Raw genomic sequence first — 19,379 nt, 5'->3', positions numbered from 1 at the left:
TAACTGGACTGCTAAGCAACAGTAGAATAAGTATAAATGCTGATGTGAAAATGCTGTGCTTCTGTGCAGGCCTAGGGAAGAGGTAGACTTCTGAATAATAAATCATTAATAATAATTCCTTACATTTATATAGCACTTTTCTGGACACTCCACTCAAAGCGCTTTACAGGTAATGGGGATCCCCTCCACCACCACCAGTGTGCAGCCCCACCTGGATGATGCGACGGCAGCCATAGTGCGCCAGTACTCTCCCCACACACCAGCTCTCAGTGGGGAGAGCAGAGTGATGAAGCCCGTTCAGAGATGGGGATTATTAGGAGACCATGACTGGTAAAGGCCAGGGGGTAATTTGGCCAGGACACCGGGGTAACACCCCTACTCTTTTCAAGAAACGCCCTGGGATTTTAATGACCACAGAGAGTCAGGACCACTGACACCTCTTCCAGCAGCAACCTTAGTTTATCCCCAGGAGGTCTCCCATCCAGGTACTGACCAGGCTCACACCTGCTGAGCTGCAGCGGCCTGCCAGCTGTGAGTTGCAGGGTGATAAAAATCCAACAATTTACTGATATAAAATATGTGGCTCAATTTTTAGAGTATAAATTTATTGTATATACTGTACATGATGAAATATTATAGAGTAAGAATGAGCAGCATGTAGGTGGACACAGCAGTCACACAGAAAGAATAAACCCCAACAAGACCAGTTTCCCCACCAGTGCTTAAGACTGCTGTATAGCCATCTCTAGGTAGCAAGTTGTTTCCACAGGACTCTGGGGTTGACACACATTTGGTGCTGATACCAGTTTCAAGAACGCTCTCTGCGGAAATCTTCTTTAAGTGGCTCTTGCACCCAAAACAAATATCTTCGTTTGCCTAGTGCCCTCCGGAATCTGTCCATCTTTCCCAGCGAGAGTTTCCCACTCTGTTGTCTGTCCAGAGAGCTGGATGTGAATGTCATTTTTCAGAGCACACACACACATGTATCACAATTCAAAACTTGCAAGTAACAATCACAAAAAACAGTATACATAGCGTATATAGTAATAATACAGTACATTTCCAGTTCTACAAAATAACACTGTTATTCTCTCTCATTACTGAAGTTGAAATCTTACGTCTAAAAAGACCAGACAAATTTACACAATAAAATTAAAACTTCTCGCCAGTGTTATGGAACTGAACCCATTGCTTATAACAAGCATCGCACACTTCAAATCGCTACATTTGTCATATTGCTAACTTAATCAAATCCCAAGACCTTATCTATAGGGTTTATGATCTCCTGCCCACATCAAAGTTCCCTTGGCTTTGCATCTGAATACCATGCAACAACTGACTGACAGTAACCAGGCTGAGTGACAGACCTAGAAAGTTTCCTGCTAATTCATTAATAAACAGGAATTTCAAACCACACCATCAAGCATAATGAATGGGTATATATATATAAATATTCAAATATTTCTACCTTCCTATGTACAGTATTATGTATCGGTGGTGGCAGTCAGTGAAAAGTATAAAAATGACAATTAAAAAGTAAAATAGAGAGAGATCATGATGTCTCCCTCATTCCTCTCCTGAAATCAGTCAATGCACAGTAAATGATGTTGCAGCACTACAGAAGAACTTAGTAACTTTTACCACTAACACAGAGAGCACACAGAATCTAGGAGTGGAAGTGGTGGTCTTGTGAACCTATTAGGTGTTAATCCAGCATCCACAGTTAATTTACAATCTACCTGTTCACTTGGGCCTTCCTGATACCATTCAGGTCCGAAAGATACTTCTTCACTTGTTTTCCGACTCTTGGAATTGCACAGAGATACACAGATCGAACGTAAGGCGGACCGACTTCTTATAGTTTCACTACGCAGGTTAAGTACAAGCACAAGCCTTTTTCGTTACAGGGAAATAATCTGATTCAGTCCCGCTTGTAGAATTTGCTCAGAACAGAGACGCAGCTAACTGGGACCAGTACAAGTCAAGGGGTGATCTATCCGACAAGTCGAGAGTGACTTGTTCTAATAGTGCAGTGAAATGATCACGGGTTACAACGTCTAACGCTCGAGTAGAGTGGAATGCTGAGGGGCAAAAGTGGAGATCAGAGGTAGATCTGTTTTGTTGTGTTTCATTAGATTACATCGTAAGATGACTCCCCCCCCCCCTTAGAACAGCACCGCCGGCCGTCACTGTTCGCCAGACCACACGGCACCTTCTAGCCCCCACTACTGACCATCCCTGCCAGGTGGCTGGCCTCCCCAGGGAGGTCCAGGCCTACCTGCTGCAGGTCCAGGCCCAAGCTCACGAGGACCTGCAGCAGGCTGAGCTCCTGCTGGGTGGTCTGGTCCAGCAGGGCGGGGCAGGTGGGGTTGCACTGGGGCCACTGGCAGCTGTCGATGAGGTGATAGGGGCAGCCCTTGACGGGCGTCTTGCCGTTCCGGCTGGCATCCTGGAGGCTCTTGTCCCAGCACTGCAGGGCACGGGAGAGGGAGGTGCCCTTGACCTGAAAATCCATCCAGTTACTGCAGGGGGCAGGGGGAGAGAAGGGCAAGATGCGCCGTCAGCAGCATGTGGCAAAAGCCCCCAAAATTCAGTTCTGTGTTTCAGACGCCTGGAGAGCATCATACCTGATCCCCAAAACAACCCCTCTGCCCTCCCCTTCCCAACCTGGAGGAGCGCAACAGTGCGGAATGCGGATGACAGGCGGAATGTGTTGAGATAAACGGTCTGCCCTGAAACAGCTACATGAGCTCACCCTCATTCATCTGCACGACAGCCACGGCACGAGGGGCCTTACCGTTTAGTGATCAACGTGTGGGACAGGCACGAAGGAGCAAAGACCGCCCTGAAAAACATCGCCACCACTATCAGCACACTGGCAGCCCATGCAGCGCTAGGTTATTCAAAAACACAACACCGTCTTTGCAGCTCATCCACTCCGACACTGCACTTACAAGGATACCCCTTCCCCATAATTATGTCTGGCTCTAACTCTTTCCCCAGAGCTGTAATTAAACTAATGGTTGAATTGATTGTCCTCTGACTGAGAGGGAATAATAGATTACGTTGAACGTTGAACGTCCCCTATCGACAGCGCGTGAAGAGCATGTTTCTCACGAGAGGAAACGAGGAGCCCGAGGCCGGGCGGATTCGGACTCACGTCACGTCCCGCAGGGAGCTCTTCAGCTGGCGGCCCAGGCCCTGGATGTAGGCCCGCTGGTGCTCAGACAGAGGCTGGCCCCCCAGGAAGATGTCCTCCACCCGGAGTTGCTCCTCGTCGAAGAGCCACTGCACCACGAACAGGGGAGCTGTGGGGAGACGCACAGGGCCCCACCCAGGCCTTGACACAGGTGCGGAGGAGGACGGCGCAGTGGCCGGCGCTCCTGCCTCACGGCGCGGGGGCTCTGGGTTCGATTCCCGACCTGTGCTCTCTGCATACGAGGTATGTCCTCCTCGTGTTCACGTGGGTTTCCTCCAGGCGCTCCGGTTCCCCCCCCCCCACACACACAGTCCAGAGACACACTGGTAGGCTAATTGGCCTCTAGGGAAATTGGAAATTGGCCCGGGTGCGAGTGCGTGTGTGTTTTGTGTCTGCCTCTGTGTGTGCTCTGCGATGGACTGGTGTCCTGTTCAGGTTGTATCCTGCCTTGTCCCCCCCCTTGCTTGCCGGGATAGTCTCCGGATCTCTCATGGCTCCGAATAGGAAGAGGCGGTCGGAAAACAGATCAGTGGAAGTTCGAAGGAAACTTAACTCAGCCAGAAACCAAACCTGTAGGGCAGGGCGCCCGATTCTTCAAGTGCAAAAGCATGGCCGCAAAAACAAATCTCGAAGCTTCAGCTTGACTCTCCTTTAAGGACGAGCGGCTCTGAGTGAGTTATGATCTGGTGCAGGTCATGGAAGCCTGCAGCGTGTTTTTACGGCTCACCAGGAGACTCACGGGTCAAAGAAGAATACAGCTTAGGTCCGAAGAAGCACCTCCACTCCTCGCCCTTCTTGAACTGCTGCCGACACTTCTCGGGGATGATGCCATTCCACAACCTGAGAGAACGCGCCGGGATCAGAGTGTTACAGCCCTGCGCAAACACCTGGTCTCCCCAGGACTGTGGCACGGGACAGGCTTTACAATCCCCTTCCATTCAGATGGAGTCGCGTGTCGGTTATACCTCTTAATAAAAATCTTTACACTAAATATAGCCTCTTACATGGTAAATCATCGCAAGGCGCATGAGCAAACGAGTCAGTTACACAAGACATAAAACAGCAAATTAAAGAGAAATGGGAAAAAGGCTTCAAGACAGGATTTACAGTAAGCATGCTGACTTTGCAAGGTCTGATATGGATGATCTGGGAAGCCAGGCTTGGAGTGACAGAATGGAGGAGCGAGGTCTTGTAGCGCCCGGAAGTTTACATGGGGAACTGAAAGAAAGCCTGGAGTTTGAGAAGCACGAATGTCAAGGCCTTAACCTCATGATGCATGTGACATAGATTGTCCTATTCATTCAGTTTAATATGTTAGTAAACCAAAAGAGGCATCACTGTCCAAAGAGGTCTGTGGGTGCTGCACGTTACATCCCTGTCTGTTCCAGATCATTTACTCCAAAATGAACCAGATATGATTATCATCCTTCAGGCCAAAATGAATCTGCAGGCACTCATACGCTAATGAGTTGTGATCTCGTGGCCCTGAGAATGCCAACAGACGGTGACAGTGAATCTCCCTACACTGACACAGAGCTTGCTCTTAATGTGCTTCCTGTTGAAGCCTCTGTGACTCCCTCAGCTCTTTCCACTACACATATTATTATTATTGCTGTTTTTTGCTTTGTATGTTTTCCTCACGGCTCCTGTTCCCAGCCTGGGATATAAATACGTCTCAGTGTTTGTTTTCAGTCCTACCAGGTGCATGATTCTGCTAACAGAACCACAAAGGTGAACAATGGTATTTCACAACAGCACGCTGCCACGCTGTGACCCGACTGCAGCTTGCCAGGATAGTGCCAGGGGGGCAGGGGGCTGTGGGCACTACCTGAGGCCTTTCTTGATGGCGTCAGTGGGCGTGCAGGAAGCGTTGTCGGGGCACTCCTGGGCTCTCGCCTGCTTGCTCTCCAGAAACCAGCCGGAATCCACCAGGCCTCGCACCTGAGCCTCGGCCCCCAGCTGCGCCAGGAGACTGGACACCTTCTCGATGTTCAGCAGGACGCCCGTCGCCCCGGCGCTGAGAGACAGGAGGGGAGAGCGGATTTTGTTTGCGAGATTCAGTTGCCCAACAGCAACACGCAGAACTGGCAGAACTCTGTGAGATGGGAAGTGGGCAAGGAGCTCACCTGGTGCCAGCCAGCATGACCACCTTGGCCTGTTTGATCCCTTTGGAAACCAGGTCTTTAATCACCTCCCGGATGATCAGGGAACCCATGAAGGCATATTCAACTGGAAGACACAGGACACTGAGCTTGCATTCGACTTCAGATCAGAGGGCAGGTTTTCTACCAGCAGGAGAGCAGAGGTAAAAAACCCTTGGAAGAGGAAGAGGAGAAGGATCCGAAGAGGAAGATGAAAGACAGCAAGAGCATCCCCCCGTCCTGAATCCAGGATCTGAGTTTCGCCAGGAGACGGAGGTCTTACCTGGCTCCTTTCCTTGGCCCGTCTTTGAGGAGGTGCCACTCCACACGTCACTGGAGCAGTAGGGGACGAACCTGAGAGACGAGCCATCACTGTCACCCAGATCACCCAGAAACACACTACCGGCTGCCCTACTTACAGTACTTGTACACAAGCCAGATACTAGGGAGATGAAAATCTGAAAGCAAGGCATTTAAATAAGCATCTAAATGCTCAATGCCAAATCAATCCCCCTTTTACTGAAAAGTATTCACTGAATTTTCACACCAAACACCTGCTCCTTATAATGGACCCCCTGCTAAAGACAGAGTGATCAAACACAAAGAGACAGAACACTGGTTGCAGACTTTATGCTTTCATGATCACAGTCTAAAGAGAGCAGAATGCTATTTGTGCACAGCTTCGTTTCCATCCCAAAATTTACTAAGAATATCTTACGAATATTTTATCACCATACCAGGAATGAAAAAAAAAAAACAGACTGGACTAGTACACTTGGTGAATCTCCATTTTTAAAGCCCCAAAGAACAAGGGAAAAGAAAGGTGCGTCACAAATGCATTTCAGTTCTGAGCGCAAGCACTTGTATGACTCTGTATTCGGCCAGCGAAAGCAAACAGATTTGGAGATAAGCTCTTACACCGTGTTGGCGTTCCACCAGTGGGGGTTCTCATCCGCCTCGGAGGATAGAATCCCGCTTCCTGGAAAACCACGGAGGACAATCAGATGAAAGCCAGACTATCAATGTAGCTGCAAAAACACATTCAAATGCAATGATCTATGTGCGGCAGGACAGTGACACAGCATGCTTGCTGTATTGTTAAAATACGACCCAGGGGGGAACTGGCTGGGTCTGGTTCAATAGTTACCCCGGGACAGGGCTGTACCTTTACGCGATTGTGGCCATTCCGATGAGCTCATGAGACGAGGGATATTTTTGTATCTAGAATCGCAGGTCTCTTTGTTATAGCAGCACCAGCCACCTAAAAATAAGACACTAATATCAGCCACAGATAACTGTAAAGGGAGATCCCATTAGCCTTTTGCCCAGGACTGGAGAGAATGTGATGAGATTATCTGAGGCATGCATGCCCCTGAAGTCCTGCAGGGAACCTCACTGTCTTGTATACAGTTAGTCTTTGCAACTGGTTACATTCACTTCCATTATTAAGACATTAGATCCATGGTGTGGCTGCAGAAATCATCTTGTGTAATTAAATAATGACTTTGTCCTGACTCTTAATGAGCCATCAAACTCAGGACGCTCATAGAGAAAAGCAGGAGAAGGAAGTTAAGGTGTTTTACACCATGGTAGCACTGCAGGAGTCCAGGCAGGACTCAGTCATCGGCAGGAGTATATTAAAAAGCTACTGACATGAAATAGAGGCAATTAAAGAAATAAAACCAGGATGTTTTTTTTATACATAACAGAGTCTCAAGGCTTTTCGGACTCTGCAAATGAGATGCATGGGGTAACCCTTAGGAAGTTTATCACCTCACTCAAACTTGAAAGAAGAAATTAAAGAATTCTCACCTTCTAAAAATATCAGCCACCGTTTGCTTCCTTTGCACTCTCTCAGATAAAATCTGGGCAGAACGCGAAAAAAAATGTATCAGGATCCCAAACGGTAAAAACTCATTTTTCACACAAAGCCATTGATTACTAAAACGCCGGCAGCTATTTTTGATCAATAAACAGCACTTCGTCTAGTTAATGGTATGCAAAGGGAGAAGACAAGCCTGGGAAGAAAACTGCATTTCCCAAAAATAATAATTGAGGACGGCAAGGGGCACAGCCTGGAGGTAATCTAGCAACCTCCAGGCTGCAGTCTGTTTCCGAGCCCTCTGATTCATAAAGATAGATAGATAAGACTTGATTGATCCCGAAGGGAAATTGATGCGCTCATATGAACACGCAGAGGAAGCCAACTACAGATCACGGCCGCGAACGACCAGAAACAGACAGCAGCACAGCGCGGAAGAACGTGGCGCCGCCCGGATCGCCTCACCCTGCTGCTGTCCCGTCGTTACAGGTGACCTGGGCGTTCTTCAGGAAGTGCAGGTTCATGTCCTCGCTGGGCTTCTGGGTCTGGGGGGTCTTCGGGTCCTTACCAACCTGTGTGGACCCCCACTGAGCCGGGAGGGGATCGTCCTCAGGGCGCCCAGGAGCAGCCTCCCCCACCGGGGTTCCTGTCTTTCGGGGGGCCTTGCTGCTGGGCTTGGGGCCGCGGCTGTTCTGGGAAACCGCCACGCCCAGCAGAAGCAGGAAAGCCGCACGGCCCAGAGAATTCATCGCAAAGCTCCGCACGTCTGTGGATGAGAAGAGAACAATCTGCAGGAATTTTTCAGAGGAATGCTACCCTCAGGAGAGCCCTTGACCAATGAGACATCCTGTATCTGCACAGAGGAATGAAATGAGTCAACGCTACACATCTTGAAAATTCATCTCAGTTAAGGCATTTCAACACCTGCTTGCCCTTTGTTAGTGACTCACAGATTATTCATGAAGGGAGTTCTAAAGCTAAACATTATTATTTGATTTCATATTAAATGCCTCAGCATCTCAGGACACAGAGGGTGTCACAGGAGAAGAGGGCTAAAACAGCACAAAACACACGGAAAAAAAGAAACAAAAATACAAAAACGTGAGAAGATCAGAAGCCATCCTTAGAAATCAGTGTCCAAACCAGGAGGTTATGTATGGATTCAGACTAAAGAAAAAAAGAAGCTTAATAGTCTTAATAGCCACCCAGAAAAACATTCACTGCAGGTCGTAATCCCACAGATAGTTGTGTATATTCTCGGCTCTCTGTAGAATGTCATCCTCGTGGTTCACCTGGACGTGCGGTAAGCATCACGCCGCCGGTTCGCACAGCACGTACCCCAGTCAGGCAGCTCTCCAGGAGATCGCCGGGCGTCGGAGAGCAAGAGCAGCGCTGTGCGCACTGTCCCTCGGCAGCAGGGCTGGGAGTGGTGCGAGCTGGGGGCTTGGGGTGGACTTTATAGTGCCACCATATGGATCGCATTTCTCCCTGTTCTCTTTGAGCCGCCGCCAAATCCGGGCGCATGACACGAAGGCTGGCTGGCTGGCGGCGAGGAGAAACGATAACACACGGTCTCCTCTCCTGACCGCAGTTCAAGATCCCTCCCCCCGCGCCCCAGCACCCACCCCCCACACTATTCCCTGGCTTCGATTTCATTTAAGCACCTACACGGCTCGTGAGCCCGCAAAGCCCTTTCAGGTGGCGCAGAGCCCCCGGGCCACAATGGATCACCCGTCTCAAAGTCCGTCTGACAGGAGACAGAACCCCTGCTGCTCAGGGGGGTCTCTCCCAGACCTCTGTAGCTGGTCAGACACCCGGGGACTGCGGCAATGCGGACACGCGTGTTCACTCAACGTGCTAAAGCAGTGAGGCACAGCGAACCAACTCCAGATTCTTCATTTCTCTTTTACGGTAACAGTGTTTTCATCCCATCGGCCTCAGGGGCCCGGGTTCAAATCGTGCGGCACCCGGGCAGTGTGGCACAACTGGCTCCATGCTGGGAGGAAGGTGCAATGGGCAGTGATGACCGGGTTCCAGAACATTACCAAACATCTGGCACCATTGGCCGAAAGTGCTCACATTAAATCAAATAATTGTCTTTCCGCCACTGTCTAACCTTACTCCAAATCTATTGAAGTTAACATTTCAGCTGAAATCTAACCTTACATCTTAACAATCCGTTAGAGAAAACCAAAGGGTTCTTCTTTATAATTCACAGTACTTTCTACAAAGTATCGCAGCTCAGACATGCCACTTTAAATCTGGCAAATCTGATCACTGGATTAAATATTACTTGAGGAAAAAACATGCATGCAGACATCAACAGCTTGTGATGGGTAACTGTATTTCAAGAGTCTATAGAACTGAAATTGTTACATAAGACTGTATTGCATGAGAAATATGTTATTGTAATGCTCAACTTTAAATTTCATAGCACTTATGTACTATAATATTTTTAAATTAGTATGCTGCCGAGTTTGAGCTTTTATCGTAATTTCTAGACAGATTTGTATCCAAAATATTGTTTATCTTCTGATTTCCAAAAGCACCAGATTTATTTAAAGCTAACTGAAAGCATCAGACTGCTATCTGTGCCTTATTCTCTCTTAAATCTGAATGCACAACTTTTTTCTTTGCTGTGACAAAAGAGGCATCATTGCAAATGCAAAGACAGGCTTTCAACCTTTTTTTTAAGGTGTTAGTAGAATTTCTTACCTAGTTTTGCTCACCCTTCAGGAACTGTCCACCATTTAGTAGGCTGGTTCGTTTAGAATGAAACAAAAGAAAACAAAGGCAGAGCACATTGAGTGCATTTACCTTCAGCCCAGGGGATGAAGCAAAGTTCCCAGCGCAGTCAGGACACTGTCAGGGCTCTGAGGACGCAGAGGCAGGGTATGTGAAACTGTCTCACGTGCCTGCAGGATAGTTGCAGGCTGACATGCCGATCAGAAACGGAGATCACGAGCCCGGCCTCTAAAAGTCTCATCAAGGAAATGCACACCATCCAGTCACATCAATCAACCCATTAAAGACCCCCCTGAGCCAAACGCTCACTGTGTCCCCTGGGGGCCTCGGACTTTGTGTGGCACAGACGCCCACATACTTCCCTTCCCCACTCCAGGTCTGGGGCCCCGGTGCACGGTCTCGATCCAGCCATTTGTTTTTAATTTGCCAGCAGCCAAATCACCCTGAAACTCACAACTGGCAGCCCAATGAAGCTCAGCAGGTGTGAGGCTGGCCAGTACCTGCCTGGGAGACCTCCTGAGAAAAACTAAGGAAGGTGCTAGAAGAAGTGTTAGTGGGGCCTGCAGGGTGCTCACCCCACGGTCTGTGTGGGTCCTAATGCCCGAGTATAGCGATGGGGACACTATACTGTAAAAAGACGCCGTCTTTCAGATAAGACTCTCTGTGGTCATTAAAAGACCCAGGGCGTTTCTCGCAAAGAGCATCTATGAATTGGCTTCATCACTCTGTTCTCCTCCCCAGTAATAGCTGGTGTGTGGGGAGTGTACTGGTGCACTATGGCTGCTGTCGCATCATCCAGGTGGGTCTCGCAGATCTCGCAGCATTGGTCATTTTTGTAATCAAGATCGTTGTGTATTGGACAAACGCTCTCGGCGGCAGAAGTAGCCGCTATGAACCAGGAGCCAACTGCAGGATTCAACTGACTCAGGACACTATTGCAGGGCCTGACGCATACAGCCACGCCAAAGGCTAATTGTTAATACCACCACTCCCTTTATGGTCTCTGCCACTGTGCAACACAAAGTTCTGCACCATCCGGAGACTGAAGCTCCACCAGGAAGTGACAGCTTTAACTGGCGGTTCGACAGTTTTCCAAGTAGGCAACAGAACACAGAGCAAAGCAAACCTTTGTCGGGCCGCAGGCAGAAACGATACACTCCCGATCTCGGCGTAAACAAGGCAACGGGGTTTCCAGTTTCTCTCGTCTTGCTGACAGGACCTGCAGGAGCTTTTCATTCTCCTTCACACCCACACCTTTCAAGTGATGCCAGAGAATGCCCATCGATACTTGAAGGAATTTGAAAAGAGAAAGTTAAAATTTATTTTAACCCCCCCCCAAGAAAAATTCAGTGACATTACTTTATAGAATTTGATCTACTGAGCTTAAAAAAGTGTTTTTCTGATAAATCAGATATTTCATCATCCTTCCTCTATTTAGTGGCATGCAAAATACCCATCTGTCTTCCCAGAAACCCACTCAACAATCTGTTTAGCAGATACTTCAAATAGCTGGGGAGTGAAAAATTTGCTGTAAATCTATCAACTTAAAAAAAAAATTACATAGCCAGAATGTTTTGAGCAAAGGTCTTTGATGGCATTTCTGGCTTCTGGTTTCGACAGATGATGTTTTTTTTTCAGAACACTGTGATCGCTGGCTACAGTGTGATGTGGATCATTAGGGATAGCCTGGGAGCATTGTAGCCTCACCTTGGCCCGGGAGACACTTGAACCCCCCTTTACTGTACACTACTGTAAGTCACTGATGTCCTTTCCACTGGACACTGTTTGGCAACATCTTAAAATCAAAGGAACCAGCAGACTTGATGCATTTTCCTGTTGTTCGATACAGATCTCTATACGGTCTGCGACCAGGGTGGTCTGGGCTGCCTGTCTGCTGTGCATGTGTGTCATTACTACCGTATGTTGGAGGGCGAAAAAGGGCATTCCCGAGACCAGCGCAGCTAACAGCCTCAATACACACCAGAATGCAGTGAATCGTCCGCACCTCATAGGAAACACGCGCAGGAACTCAGGACGTAATCCATTGGTAACAAGTTCAAAAACGTGCACAAGAGGGGAAAATGCCCTCCACATGCCGGCACTGCGGGTGTTCGAACTGTTCTGATGAAGAAAACATCTCTGTGCGAATAGCTTACGACCCGCTGCCTTTCCAACGCAAAGAAGCGGCGACGACTAGCCACCATCTCTGCCCATGTCTTCCTCGTTGTCCTTATTCCAGTCTGTCCCCTGCATAGTGAACCGACTAGTTTGCACGAGGTTGCGAATTGGGACCAGTAATGTCAAGGCCCCTCTCAAGCTGTTGCTTAATTTGATTCAGTGAAGTCCGGAAAGTAACAGATTTCTCCATGTCCTTTCAATCTAATAGCACTTTTGTCCTGTAAAATGTGTTCGGATTAGCGGTTCCTTAGCTGAGATCCCCCTTACACAATCGATAATACAGCAGCAAGAGCCGAAGCAGTCCTCCACACTGAGAGAGGGCGGAGAATGAGTTCCATTAGAATGACATTGATGCCAGATTCCGTTTTTTTTTTAAGAAATTACTTTATACTTATGCCCGAGAAAATCTATTCTTACTTAGTGTCAACTAAAACTATAATGAGAGGGTTAACTGCACTCTCCCCCTCCCTGAATTTTCCAAGTGAATTTCTCTATCAAAATAAGGAGCTGGATTAGTTAATGCATGGAAATTGCATAGGCCGCTTACATATTTGCCAAAACAAACCCAAACACCTTCTTAGCAGTCACCAGCTGGCATGTTACAGCAATGAGCATGAGAGAACAACGTGACTAATTAAATAAAAAGAAAGGCATTATTACGAGCAGGACCTGGAGAAGAGAAATGATGGTTATAGCCAGTGTTCAGCAGCCCCTCCATCAGGCTGTGTGGCAGATCGCCTTGTAGCTTGATCTTGTCAGGTCTCTGAAGCTCAGCCAGGCTGGGCCTGGACAGTACTGGGATGGGAGATCCCTAAGGAAAACCAGGTTGCTGCTGTAAGTCGTGTAAGTGGACCAGTAGTGGGTGCTTGTCTGCCTGAACTAGAATTTCCAAATCACTGACTGTGGGCACTGTGTTGTAGGAGGTGCCCTGCCTTCGGATGAACCAAGGTCCTGACCACTTGACATTGTTGGAAAGACTAAGTATGTTTAGTCCTGCTGTCCTGGCTAAATTCCTCTGTGTGCTTGAGCAATCTGGCTTCCCTAAAGTGTTGGCAATGCAGTCTCGCACTCCGTCACCTGATCCGCTGTGCAGCGGGATGGCTGGTGCAGCCACACAGCTGGGGCTGCAATTCAGTGGCGAAGTGGGTCCCTTCCTACATGTGAAGTGCTCTGGGAACCTTGGGGATGAAAAGCTCTATGTAACAGATGGTTATGGCTTTGGGAGGTTAAAGCAAAGCAGGATCTGACAAGTGGAAGATCCCCATTAAGCAGTGCAGCTAGCGTGCCTGGCAAAAGCACACTAAAGGCCAGGCACACAGGAATCTACACAGTAATCTCAGTGCATGCCACTGCAATGTTACAGGATGGCAATGGCATCCATAAACAACCTGGGTGACGAAGAGGACTGACAGCTCCAGCAGGAGAGGGCTTTGTAAAGTGATGTAACACAAACAGAAAAAGAGTGTCATGACTTCAGCCCCCAGGCACTGCTGCGTTAGAAGTAAGGTTTGCGTGTATTCCAGGCGCGCCTTTCCAATGACTGGTCTCTCTCCCCACACCAGCCTGTGCTGCTCTGCCCCTCTGTGATCATCATCATGCATCTGTCCAGTAGCAAGCCCAGGAAACTGCGAGTCCTCAGCGCTGTGCTGTGGCTCATCAGAACTGAGAGCACTGCAATGCCTTGCTGGGTGCGTCAAGCCTGTGCAAAACATGACACCATCAAGCAGGACACTTTTATGCATCAACCGCTACATATAATTCTTGAGGAATTATTCAACATTGAAATAATTGTGATTCTTACCACAGCTCAGACTTAACTTCAAAGCTTCTTGGGGATTTTTGAATGCAATTTTGATAAACAATCAGGTCTTTGATGAGGCTCATTAAGTATGATGCCTAAGAAACAGAGAATTAAGAGTACGGCTAACTGTGGACACGTTGCGGTCACTTCAGAGCTGAAAATAAAAAGAGGCCACAGGAATTCTGTGAATACTTGTCAGCCGAAAGGATTTAAAGGGCAGTGGAGCTGGTGACCGAGCTGGAAGGCAGTGCGGTCTGGTTTCCCTCCCCGTTCGATTGAGGCTGTCAGGATTGATGAGTCCAGGGGGTCACGGCGCACAGAGCAGAGCCAAACACCTGAACCGCCCGCTGAAGTCTATAGAGACAGCGGCCATTGCCAGCGACAGGTTTAGAGACAAACTGAAGTGCCAGAGTCACTGCTGGCTTTTTTTCTTCAAATATTTACTAAACATAGATTTACTAAACACACGCAGCATGCAGTACATGAACTAAACTAAGACCTTGATCATTCAAGACCTGGGGGCAGCACGTTTAGACTGGGAGCTCTGCTCACAACACCAGAGACTCGCTTTCATGCTGTCTTGAAGGAAAAAACTCCTCAGCCACATTATTAGTGTCACTCTTCATACAGTTTCGAAAAAAGCTGGATCAGTGCAGAGAAGCCTCTACATGTCGTCAAGGGGCAATTTAACAGCCAAGATAAGCCCGTATAATGGTCAGCAGCCATCCAGGTGAGGACGTCGCTGTGGGCACAGTGACCTTGACTCCATTCTTCATGGGGAAAAACAGAGGCTGCCCTGGTTAAAAAGCTCTTAGGAAACAGTCGTGCCATGTTAGGAAAGCAGTACATGTGGTATGTACACTGCGATGATGTCAGGCTGTTAGCATCATGTGCTGCTGCTACTGACCGGTGGATCATGTGGGAATCAAGGCTATATTTTATCTGAGGCTTGTTGTCCCTGCTGAATGGGACTAGACACTAGACACAAAACAAGGATACATAATCTATCGTATCTTACAAAGCCACACCAACGGGTTGATTTTAGGTTTCTATTGAATGATGCAAGAGGAATGCTTAACTATTAGGTAACTACAATATACACTTTGGATTACTACTAATTTGGCTGACACTTCGAGCCAAAGTGATTTACATTTATACAGCTGGGTATGCGAGTATACAACTGAAGCACGTGAAGTACATGAGTGTGATACGATTTTCTGTGTACTGTTCTGTTCTAGTTTGTTCTTGTGCGTCCGGACTGTGAGTAACTCTTGTATTGTATTGTATGTATTGTACTATTATTATATAATTTGTTACACTGTGGCTGTGTTGTGTGTGTTAAGCTGCTGTTGCACTGCAATTTCCCTCACGGGATCAATAAAGTATCTATCTATCTATCTATCTACATTCAAGGGTATAAGAGGATATTATATCCTAGTGACCCACCTAGGATTTAACCCTACAACCTTACAGATATGAGCCCAAAGCCCCTACCACTGCTCAAAAGTGCTGCCTATCACATGGAACAAATCACTTCAGACAAACTGAAAACCTAATGCACAACAACACAACACCAAAATAATAGACTGCAATCTTTAATCTTGGACTGCTATATTACGTAATGTGGTTCCCATAAACCTTAGCTGACAAATGCACTTTGTGAAAAGTACAACACTGTCACTGGTCAGCTTTGTGCCCCAATTCCGTTCCAGACCCACATGAAACTCTACAAACCTGAATCACTGGGTTATCCGTATCGGAGAGGATCTGATAAACAACAATTTCCAAACAGGGCTGCTATTTAAGGAAATGTGCAAGAGGACCTGGCTGCGTCCTGTTGTTACCCTGATGTATTCGCCCCTCCCCCTGCTTCAGTGACCTGCATATCAGAAGTGACAGAGACCCTTTATGAAGCATCATACTGGCTCAATTCATCAAAGCGCTCCGGTCCCTGGTGCTTCTCAGGGGGGAGCCGTCAGGTCAGGCATGAGGCAGTGATGCACTGACAAACAGGGCTCATCAATCCAGGCCGAATTTACAGGAACATGACAGTTTGCAGGTGTTGGCATTTATGTCGGAGCACACAACTAATAAATTAGTGCTCACTTCAAACTGCCCCCCTCCCCCGCACTCTGGAAGGGGGACACAGCCTTAAAGTGATGGGAGGCAGCAATTATAATACACACCGCTCCTCCACAAAGAAACCGAGGACTGGCCAGGCCCCCGTGGACAGCACCAGTCTGAAATCGGACGCAGGGAAAGAGACAGACAGGCCCAGTGCAATTACAGTACATGTGCCAAGAAACAGCACGATCTGTCTCTGAACAATCTTACAACTCCAGATAAATTTATACTGCTCGCGGGTTCGAAGTTTACGGCCACAATAACTCGCCCTTCCAGCCCGTGTCGCAGTGTTCTCTCCCTCGTGCTGCTGATTTCTCACGCAGCAGAAACCCCAGACTCCCCGCAGAGGTGAATCTGGACAAAGCAGACCACAGGTACAACTTTGTGCAACTGAGAACACAATAAAACAGTGACACTCCATGCTTGACCACAGAGAAGAAATGGACCAAGAGCTGATAATCTTGCCTTTGCATACAATTTACTGTGACACCAGATAAAAAGCAACCCCTTAACAATTTCTTTATTCCACAGTGGGTTCAAAATGATGTAGATGCCAATTTTATGTTATTTACACCTGCATCTCCATAGAGTCATCAATCATGTTTTATTTAACTACCTTTAACTGTATTTTTGTCCCCGAAACCAGAGTCACACAGGCAATGTCACTCCAGGCTTTTTTTAAAAGTCTCACTGAGTAACTGTCAGCATCCTGTTAATCCCAAATAAAAAAGAATCCCTGCAGGTCAGTTTGTGGTTGCAAAGCCTTCTGTTGTCTCCGGTATCAAACACTTACCGCGGCTCTAGCCTATCAAATTAGCTGCCAGGGATCAAGGAACAATCAGATGAAGGGCTTCTATGCAGGCCAAAGACAAAATGCTTATCATCCACCCACACGTCTGCCTAGAAAGGCAAAAGAAAAACACTCAACATGACTCAGCTTCTTTGCCTTTCCTTTCTCTGTGTGAGGAATCTGCATGGTATCTGCTGCAGTTCACTTGTGCTTCCACTACAGTTATACTATGCATTTTTCTGAGCATTAACACACACCTTTCAGTGCTTCGCCAGTCTTCTGCTCTGATGTGCTTTCCAGGACTTTCCACTCTGGTCCAGCACAGAACATTCTTACTCCTTCCCGGTTCTGTGGACGTGGGAGCCCTGATCTTTTTGAAGCCAGTGCTCATCTGTAGTTTTTCTAAGCCTACCCATTCATTTGCAGATTTCAGGCTTTCACATGTCTCCTGGAATTCTGCTCGCACGTTCCCATTCCTTCAGATACTCTTTTTCCAAGCCTTTTCCTTTCCTATCCCTGCTCCCTTTCTCCGTCGCCATCATACCTGAAAGGTTTTTCTCCTTCGTTCTTTTAGCCCTTCAGCATGGAATTAACCTCCGCTTGTTCCTTCAATCTAAATTTCTGCTCTCAATTTCTTTGTGGTTCTGCAGAGCTTGGATTACAAGAAAAGCTGTCAGAGAAGTCCAGTGTGTCTGAGATTTACAGAGGTTGTGCATCACTGTTTATTAATATTACTGAATGAATATCGTCAGCACTTCAGCCTGGTTCACTGGAAACTTCAAAAGTGATATAATCAGGTGTTACAAAATACATGGCTTCTCATGTTTCCAAATACCAAGTACTGTAAGTACAGAGCTCTTTAAAGTAAAAATATCTACAATATATACTTTGCACACTGAAACACATCTTCCTTTTTGGTAAATTTGTCCATAAAATTTTGTTATAGCTTTAGAACAGTTATGTATTAAATAAAAATATACCTTAACATTATTCTAATTTTACCAAAATACATGTAACTGGAGTGCATCATATGATACTTGTGCAGTGGTAACACATTCAAGGCTACACAACAATGGATGTAATTACCTGTTGAATGAAAACACCCCTCCCCACTACTCTGTGTGACCTGGGTCAGTGACCTTTGACAACTAATAGCTCTGACTGCCCTCCTGGGTGGTAGCAGAGCCATGGCAAAAAGCAAGAGCAAGGGGTGTCTACAGCTGAGCCGCGTCAGGACAAATACAAGCAGATGAAAGTGTTGCACTGCACAGACTCTTTTAATTCATTTCAGGAGTTTGGGCCTTCTCGGGTCTGACAGCGAAGAGGCTATTTAAAGGCAGCGGGCGCACGAAGGGCAGAGCTACAGTGGAGCTGCGCGCATTAAGCCTCAGGGTCAGGTCTGACACCTGAACGACCCCGAAAGATTGGCCGTGACTTCATCTCAAGGGAAACAGTCCCGACGCACGCTAGCCCCTGCCCTGACCATCTGCGTGGCACTGCAGAGCAGGCAGGCTGGACCACCAGGCCTGAACTACTGGAGGAGGAGGACACATAGCCCACCAGCCTGTTCCATTTAGCATGCACACACACTCTGCTCTTTGCTCTCTACTGTATTACTGTCACGACAAAGCTCTTACACACAATAACAAGGCACAGTGTCATTCCAGCAGCGACACTGAATTGTCGCCACACCCACCCACGAAGCCGACCTCTCAACGTTAATTCAGCAGGAGGGGGCGCGCTACGGCTGCCGAGGCTGGCAACGTGTGGGCTGAGAGTCCCACAGCCCCAGCGGAAGTCGCCAGGCTGGCTGCTTTTCAGCCGAAACCCTGCGTTCTGGAACCAGCGTGCATGTGTGTGAGGGGAGAGCCGAGATCCCACCCCCTCCCTCCCAGCTGAGAGGCGGGGGAGGTGGAATAAACACTCACAACAAGGTGTTGAAAGCCCAGGCTTGGCATCCGGCCAGAGGCCTAACCCCGCTCCTCCGTGACCGAGCGCCCGGAACAGCTGTGCGCCCAATCTGCGTGGATCTGCAGGAACGGCAAGCCCACACGCCCTGCTGCTGCTTAGATTTACACCACCAAGAAGGCAGAGCAGTGATCTCGACGCCGAGCAGAACAGATCTTGGTGAAAGCAGCCGTAGGCTAGGAGGACGCCGGACCAGCCGGGCCGAATCATGAGGTCATGGAAACATAACTGGAAGAAAGGTTCCGAACGAGAAGAGGCCCTTCAGATCCTCTAACCCCTCTGGTGGTTTGTAGCTAATCAGTTTCCTCTTGCGTGCTCTGGTTCATTTTGAAGAAATCCACTGGGATAACTTTGATTTTGGACACTCGAGCCCGGGTCCCGAGTCCTTGTCTGTCTCAGAATCACGAAGTTAGGCCCATTACTGACGTTCGGTGTGAAATGCTGGACATGCACTACAGTGTGAAGAGACACAAATGTTTAACCCATGAGTTTCAGACACCTCGTCACACCACCCGTGCGAGAGTGACAGAATGCACCTTATACTTACACCCACCAATCACACTCTGCAGGGGAAAGGGTCAAATTCTAAAAAGCCACATTAGCAGATGGAG

At 47.9% G+C, this 19,379-nt stretch overlaps 1 protein-coding gene across 1 annotated transcript; it reads right to left on the bottom strand.

Annotated features, from left to right (window-relative positions):
- Window positions 1-2,215: 2,215 nt before the first annotated feature.
- Window positions 2,216-7,911, bottom strand: notum2 (notum pectinacetylesterase 2). The gene is made up of 11 exons (XM_088936775.1): window positions 7,628-7,911; window positions 7,153-7,205; window positions 6,506-6,601; window positions 6,259-6,319; window positions 5,624-5,694; window positions 5,326-5,428; window positions 5,028-5,216; window positions 3,927-4,039; window positions 3,161-3,308; window positions 2,798-2,845; window positions 2,216-2,522 (listed from the first exon to the last, which is right to left on the bottom strand). The coding sequence occupies exons 1-11, from the start codon at window positions 7,909-7,911 to the stop codon at window positions 2,216-2,218; spliced, it is 1,473 nt and encodes a 490-aa protein (XP_088792901.1).
- Between the last annotated feature and the right edge of the window lie 11,468 nt (window positions 7,912-19,379).

This window comes from Atractosteus spatula, chromosome 18, assembly GCF_055471065.1.
Source record: "Atractosteus spatula isolate fAtrSpa1 chromosome 18, fAtrSpa1.hap1, whole genome shotgun sequence".
Lineage (NCBI taxonomy): Eukaryota > Metazoa > Chordata > Actinopteri > Semionotiformes > Lepisosteidae > Atractosteus > Atractosteus spatula.
This window is presented reverse-complemented; position numbering and strand designations above follow the sequence as displayed.